This window comes from Monopterus albus, unplaced genomic scaffold (assembly GCF_001952655.1).
Source record: "Monopterus albus unplaced genomic scaffold, M_albus_1.0 scaffold189.1, whole genome shotgun sequence".
NCBI classification, from domain to species: Eukaryota; Metazoa; Chordata; class Actinopteri; order Synbranchiformes; family Synbranchidae; genus Monopterus; species Monopterus albus.
In genome coordinates this window covers 304,147-312,048 of record NW_018128069.1, presented here as the reverse complement: position 1 = coordinate 312,048, position 7,902 = coordinate 304,147, and the positions used below count along the sequence as shown (strand labels likewise).

At 41.4% G+C, this 7,902-nt stretch overlaps 2 protein-coding genes across 2 annotated transcripts in view; one reads left to right on the top strand and one right to left on the bottom strand.

Moving 5' to 3' along the window:
- Window positions 1-1,126, bottom strand: part of mrps12 (mitochondrial ribosomal protein S12) — a 3,441-nt gene extending 2,315 nt beyond the window's left edge. The window contains exon 1 of the mRNA XM_020617459.1: window positions 928-1,126. The gene's annotated coding sequence lies outside the window, so the exon portion shown is untranslated. The remainder of the gene's footprint in view (window positions 1-927) is intronic.
- Window positions 1,127-3,702: 2,576 nt separating this feature from the next.
- Window positions 3,703-7,902, top strand: part of LOC109970051 (ectonucleotide pyrophosphatase/phosphodiesterase family member 7) — a 21,051-nt gene continuing 16,851 nt past the window's right edge. Inside the window, exon 1 of the mRNA XM_020617356.1 lies at window positions 3,703-3,943. Coding sequence (XP_020473012.1) covers window positions 3,703-3,943 — 241 coding nt within the window. The remainder of the gene's footprint in view (window positions 3,944-7,902) is intronic.

The window sequence follows — 7,902 nt, the reverse complement described above, 5'->3', positions numbered from 1 at the left end:
AGGATGGGACTGAGGACACATCCCCGTGGGGTGCCAGTGTTTGTAACAATGCTGGCTGAAATCCTATTGCCAATCCTGACAGTCTGGGGCCTGCCAGTCAGAAAGTCCGGGAGCCAGTCACAGAGGGTGGGGTGCAGACCTAGTGTGGACAGTTTGTGGGGGACAACTGTGTTGAAGGCGGCGCTGTAGTCAATGAAGAGTATCCTGATGTAGGAGTCTCCATTTTCCAGGTGAGAAAGGAGGTGGCCCTGTTGGGCCGGTAGGCATACTGCAGGGGGTCCAGGGTGTCTGGTATACTGCTCTGAATGCGGGCCAGCACCACGCTCTCAAAACACTTAACACAATGATTGGGGTGAGTGCCACCGGCCTGTAGTCGTTCAGACAGGTGACTGGGCTCTTCTTGGGAAGGGGAACACTGGTTGTGGTCTTAAAGCAGGTGGGAACGATGCTTTGGCTGAGGGAGAGGTGGAAGATTGTGGTAAGAACATCAGCCAGCTCGCCGGCACATGCCCTGAGAGCCCACCCAGGGATGTTGTCCGGTCCCGTTGCTTTGATCTTCCCCAGGACTGTGCGTACCTTTCTCCTTATAGTCATTTATTGTGGTCTTATTCTGCTATGTAAAGTACTTTGGTCAACTGGATGTAGTTTTTAAAGTGCTGTATAAATAAAGTTGATTTGATGTCTGCGGTTTCTGAAATGTCCGATTTTATGATGGAGTCCGGTTTTCCCTTCGTTACGCCAATGAAAACGAAACCATACAGGGTAACAACACGCTACAGTAAGTATACACCTGCAACGTAAAGGTAAAAACAAACACCAGTCTGCATGCTAAAGCTAACACCACGGCTAACACATGAGAACGTCTAACGCTAGCTAACTGTTAGGGCACAACACAGAGGTTATCTGTAATTGTATCGCTCTACATACCTGCTCACTGAATCCCGAACCAAAAACACCACTGTCAGATTATCAGAGTATATTCGTAGAGATACAACTGAATGTCCAGTTTATGAATTTGAAGCGTTTTATTGCATGTTTCTTATAAAATAATTAACGCTTTAAAAAATCTGCCAGGGCTTTTACAACACAACGTGTGCATGAAGAATTCTGTCCGCCGGAAGTACTTCGTCACTATAAAAGTACTTCCGGATTTCCTCTACTTTGTTCCTCCTCCTCTTTTAGTATTAATAATTAGCTTTTAAAATGTTTGCTTTTTTTTTTAAATACAGCCTATGTAATATTAATGTAAATGAGATGGAAGTAACTGATGAAAGAAAATTGTAAATCAAAAGTGGCCTATATGGCTCCAGGTCCATGTAGTTTGATGATCGAAGTGACAAGACAGTTCCTTGAACTTGGCATTTAATTTTTTTTTCTAATAATAAAACTGAAGCTTAGATGATTAAACTTTGTTTTATCATTGCAAGCATAGTCTTTGTGTATTCAGCATGGTCAGTGTACGCAATGTGATTATTATGTCAACTTTAAAGGTTTTGGTGTCTGCAAAGATAAGATACAGTCAGGTCCATAAATATTGGGACATCGACACAATTCTAACATTTTTGGCCCTATACACCACCACAATGGATTTGAAATGAAACGAACAAGATGTGCTTTAACTGCAGACTGTCAGCTTTAATTTGAGGGTATTTACATCCAAATCAGGTGAACGGTGTAGGAATTACAACAGTTTGCATATGTGCCTCCCACTTGTTAAGGGACCAAAAGTAATGGGACAGAATAATAATCATAAATCAAACTTTCACTTTTTAATACTTGGTTGCAAATCCTTTGCAGTCAATTACAGCCTGAAGTCTGGAACGCATAGACATCACCAGACGCTGGGTTTCATCCCTGGTGATGCTCTGCCAGGCCTCTACTGCAACTGTCTTCAGTTCCTGCTTGTTCTTGGGGCATTTTCCCTTCAGTTTTGTCTTCAGCAAGTGAAATGCATGCTCAATCGGATTCAGGTCAGATGATTGACTTGGCCATTGCATAACATTCCACTTCTTTCCCTTAAAAAACTCTTTGGTTGCTTTTGCAGTATGCTTTGGGTCATTGTCCATCTGCACTGTGAAGCGCCGTCCAATGAGTTCTGAAGCATTTGGCTGAATATGAGCAGATAATATTGCCCGAAACACTTCAGAATTCATCCTGCTGCTTTTGTCAGCAGTCACATCATCAATAAATACAAGAGAACCAGTTCCATTGGCAGCCATACATGCCCACGCCATGACACTACCACCACCATGCTTCACTGATGACGTGGTATGCTTAGGATCATGAGCAGTTCCTTTCCTTCTCCATACTCTTCTCTTCCCATCACTCTGGTACAAGTTGATCTTGATCTCATCTGTCCATAGGATGTTGTTCCAGAACTGTGAAGGCTTTTTTAGATGTCGTTTGGCAAACTCTAATCTGGCCTTCCTGTTTTTGGGGCTCACCAATGGTTTACATCTTGTGGTGAACCCTCTGTATTCACTCTGGTGAAGTCTTCTCTTGATTGTTGACTTTGACACACATACACCTACCTCCTGGAGAGTGTTCTTGATCTGGCCAACTGTTGTGAAGGGTGTTTTCTTCACCAGGGAAAGAATTCTTCGGTCATCCACCACAGTTGTTTTCCGTGGTCTTCCGGGTCTTTTGGTGTTGCTGAGCTCACCGGTGCATGCCTTCTTTTTAAGAATGTTCCAAACAGTTGTTTTGGCCACGCCTAATGTTTTTGCTATCTCTCTGATGGGTTTGTTTTGTTTTTTCAGCCTAATGATGGCTTGCTTCACTGATAGTGACAGCTCTTTGGATCTCATCTTGAGAGTTGACAGCAACAGATTCCAAATGCAAATAGCACACTTGAAATGAACTCTGGACCTTTTATCTGCGCATTGTAATTGGGATGAGGGAATAACACACACCTGGCTGAGAAGCCAATTGTCCCATTACTTTTGGTCCCTTAACAAGTGTATATGTATATATATATATTCTACCCTAATCCCTAACCCTCACCTCAGCAGCTGCAATAAGATAAGATTACTTCTAATATGAACAGCAGTCTTCAGGCTCTTCTGCCATGTGTATATAATTATAAATGGTGGGTGTCTTTTCCTTTCATTCCCTTTTTATTTTTGATTGCACCCTTTTTCTACATGAACATACACAGTTTATTCTCATATTATTGCTCTATTTTTATTGTTATTTTCTATTTCTTTCACCTTATAACACACTGAAAGCCTCTGCAGCAGAGTCATATTCTATGATCAAACATCCTGGGCCATTAGAGACTATTCTGATATCTGATACATGCATATAGACAGTACATATGCAATAATACAGCAATAATTATAATCAAATAATAAATGCATTAACCTGAAAAGGATCATAAATAAAATGAGTACTTTTACTTCTGCTACTCTAGTGTATGGCTATTTTGCTGATAATACTTTTCTAAATTAGGTCAAGTTTTGAATGTATACTGTGTTATGATGTCTTGTTACTTCAGTGAAGGATCTGAGTACTTGTGTCACCGCTGCTGTTTTCCGATCAGGTCCACAGATTATTGATGGTGATTGGTAAGTCCAGTCGAAGGTCTCTTCCTTCAGCAGGTCAGCAGATTTCTATCAGACATCCCGTTACACATTAAACTGGGAGGGAGCTACAGGTGTGCAGCTCCAGGTGAAGCCACTATCAGTCGGTGTGAGGGTGAAGATGAGGCTGGAACTGCTCCTGGTCGCCACAGTGGCGCTCTGTCCTGCTGGCAAGCCGCTGAGCAAGACAGTGCCCAGGAACAAGTTGCTCCTGATCTCCTTTGACGGCTTCAGGTGGGATTACGACAAGGACGTGGACACGCCAAACCTGGACCAGCTGGCTGTGGATGGGGTCAAGGCCAAATACATCACCCCCCCAATGCTGACCATGACCTCTCCGTCCCACTTCACCACCATCACCGGTAACACAGAACTACAATATTATTTGTTTATGTATTGAATCTGATGTACTTCTACAATTAGCATCACTATTACTAATGTGGCAACAGCACTACAACAACTACTACTGCTATTATTTATGTTAACCAGTGAGGGGAAAGCTCTCAGATTCAAGATTCAAAATCTTTATTTTCTATTTATGCATAAACTACTGCATATACTACTACTTCAGTAAAAGTATTAATACCACTTTGTTACATGTTCTAAAGTGAAGATGAGGCAGTTTATTGTTGAACAGGAGCTAAGTGGAACTAATCTCTATGAGACTAACTCTTTCATCGTGGATCAATCTGCTGATGATTTGCTCAGTTAATTATTTGGTTTGTAAAAGGTCAGAAAAGTCACCCAGAGCCCACAGCAACGCCATCACAGTAAGGGTGGATTATTGAAATGATTTTAAAAAAAAACAACAACAAAAAAAAACAAGACAAGACAAGCAACAGGATTATGTGTAAAATTGATTTGATTTATTCTTTCAAGCATGTAAAACAGTTGATATGACAACACATAATTTTACACATAATCCAATATCAATTTGCTTATACCTAGTACATGCTTGAATGGAGTAGGAAGAAATTATGTGTGTTGTCATATCAACTGTTGAAAGAATACATCAAATTAAAATCAAATCAAATCAAACAGAACCTAACGTGCAAAATGCTGCAACCATAAAATATTTATTTTACTTTGCGTTAACTTGGTGTCAGTGATGTTCAGGTCTAAATTTCAAATGTTGACTTTTATGATTTCAATTTGTCCCAGACAATGACAGCAACCAGGTTTTTGACTTTGATGTTTAGATCAAAGATGGAACCTACTGAATTTGAGCAATCTGATCTTTAATTTTGTGTCTGAACTCATGGACCCAAAACACAAAATACACAGTATATATTGGGGAAAAGGAATTTTAAAATGGCACAATATGAAAATGAGAAGTGAACATTTCCCAGAGCTGAATTATCAGCATATCAGCTCAGATACAGTCGTCAAATATCTCAGTATATTCAATGTTACTTTAAGAATTCAGTGGTGATAAACCTTCACAACTGGCTGTTCAGTTTCTTATATAATTAACATATTTCTAAGTGCACCTTACAGTGGCCAGTCACACTAAACACAAAAGTAAGAAAGCACAATACTTTGTGAATTTCCCTGTTGTATGACTAACAAAGGTACTTCTTATCTTATCTTACAATAAGAGAACAAAGTATTATTCTATGTACTACATATACCCAGTACAATGACAGTACCCTGTGATGCAGGTAAAAACGAGACAAGCTGCCCATCGTGATGCGGGATTGTTCTTGGATATTCAAATTGATTAATGTCACATAAAGTAAACTCAGGTGGGGTAACAGTAATAATACAATCAACAACAGTTGTTAGTACAAAGTACACAGTCAGAGAACAGACTGTACTCAGAATAATCAGACACCAACGCCTACAGTCACGAGTACAACAGCACATTGCACTGATGTGTTGTACTGCAGATTTATTTGCATCAGGTTTGCATAATAAAACTAACAGTAAGATAAAAAGTGAATCTGGTCCAGGATCAGTTGTCACTGTAGGTTAAAAGCACAAAAACAACATAACTAGAATGACTGCTTTGCGGTTGTATGCCTACGCCAGTCAAATTCTCAGGTATGGGACAGAAGTGAGGTCACTGACCTTGACCTTTGACCTCCAAAATCTAATCAGTTCATCACGGAGTCCAAGTGGACAAATTTAGAGGGATTGCTTCAAGGCGTTTCGTAAAATTGTGTTCACAAGAACAGGCCGGAAGGACAACCTGAAAACATAAAGCCTCCAGCCACAGCTGTCACCAGCGCAGAGGCATAAAAAGCCATAGTGTGAGCAGCTGTGCTTTATAAAGTGACCTCTGAGACAAAACAGTACACTACTGAAGTCGCCTGAAGATTAATGTTCACCTGAATGACCAGGCATGTAGGTCCTCTCCTCCTGCCTGTGGTTTCTAGCCACGCAGCTACCACGGCTGGAGCCTGACGCTAAAGCAGAAGCATCTTGCTGCTGATTTTATATTTAATTGTTCTACATAATAAATTCCATTCACCTCCATTGTATTGGAGTGGAGGAGGAAATCTGAAAACCTGTATAAATAATAAGTAAATAAAATTATATCTTCATGGGTACAAGCTGGAGAGTTTATTGAAGAAAATATATTATAATCCGGCTCAGCCTGGCAGTTATCAAGGAGTAGATGCGCTACATAGAGCTGCAGAACAAGAGGCTGGTAAGAAAATAAGCATGGATTGTGTCTGAGAGTTTCTAGCAAAACAGGATGCTTACACCTTACATAAACCAGTCAAGAAAAACTTCGCCCGGAACAGAGTGTTTGTATCGAGACCTTTAAACCAATTTCAGGCCGATCTCTGTGACATGCAGGCTGTGTCCTCTTACAACAATGGTTACAGATTTCTGCTGACCGTGATCGATGTTTTCTCTAAAAAGGCATATGTTAGGCCTATTAAATCTGCTAAAGAGGTGTGTGATGCTTTCGCTTCCATTCTAGATGAGAGCGGCGCCCCCAAACGGCTTCAAACTGACCTAGGAAGAGAATTTTACAACAAGCTGTTTAAGGCTCTCATGAAAAAACATAATATAGAGCACTTTAGCATGGCCAATGATGTCAAGGCGTCTGTAGTTGAAAGATACAACAAGACTTTTAAACATAAAATATACCGTTACTTTATGGGTAAAAACACCCTCAGATATCTGAATGTTTTGCAGGCGGTTGTACAGAGTTACAATCACAGCTATCATAGCAACATCAAAATGACCCCTGCCCAGGTGAATTCTGAAACCTCCTTGGCTGTTTTTCAGAATCTTTATGGCTCGTTCCCTCTACGTCACAGGGACAAGTTAAAGATGAATTTTAAGGTTGGAGACCTTGTAAGAATATCCAAACTGAGAGGAGCGTTTGACAAAAAGTACACTCAGGGGTTCACAGATGAGCTCTTTAAAATAACAGAATGCATCCCCAGGATTCCGCCTGTATATAAACTCTGTGATTACGATAACGAGCCTGTGGAAGGATCCTTTTATGAATCGAAACTGCAGCGGGGGATCATCTCTAAAGAAAAAGCATTCCATGTTGAAAACATTTTGAGTAAACGCACGATACAAGGGTACCGAACAAGGATGGAGACACTTGTAAACGATGCCCCAGCCATGTTAAAGAGTCAATTCAGTGCTGGTTTATTTTTTCAGGATAGAGCGGGTGCTATGGACTTGTTCATCGTGAATAACAGGCCTTGTGGCGAGGGCAAAGTTCACCGCTGAATCACAGGAATTTCATTTGCTCGGTCCTCTCCACGCAGATATATTTTTCTGTGAAAGACTGCTGTTAATCTCTGTATATCTGAAGATTAAGCTCACAAGAGCCAGCGACTCTTTCTGTCTCATGCATGCTGCAGATGCCGACTACCGACTGCACGTCCTGGGGGCCTCACTGTGAAAAAGGTCACAGTCACACCAGCTGTACGCATAGGTTACTCTTCAGCCCTGACTAAAAGCAACGCTCTGTACCCTCTTTCACGAATCAACCGTAAAACCTTTTCCATCCCCGCAAATTCCAGAATATGCACCCAGGAAAACCTATTTCTGGGTACTTTACCCAAGTACGTGGTGCTAGCCCTCGTAAACCATGAGGCTTTTACAGGCCGGAGTAATCGAAACCCCTTCAAGTTTATACACGCTGACCTAGAGTTTCTGGCCTTATGTCAGGACGGTCGTCAGATTCCAGCAAAGCCTTTCCAGCCGCAGTTTGAAAACAACCTCTCCGTCAGGGAATATTACACCCTCGTTACGGCCACGGGGCGCCATCTGAAAGACCTCCCCCTGTGTTTCAGCCGAGACGATTTCCAGCAGGGCTACACCTTGTTTGCATTCAACTTAGACC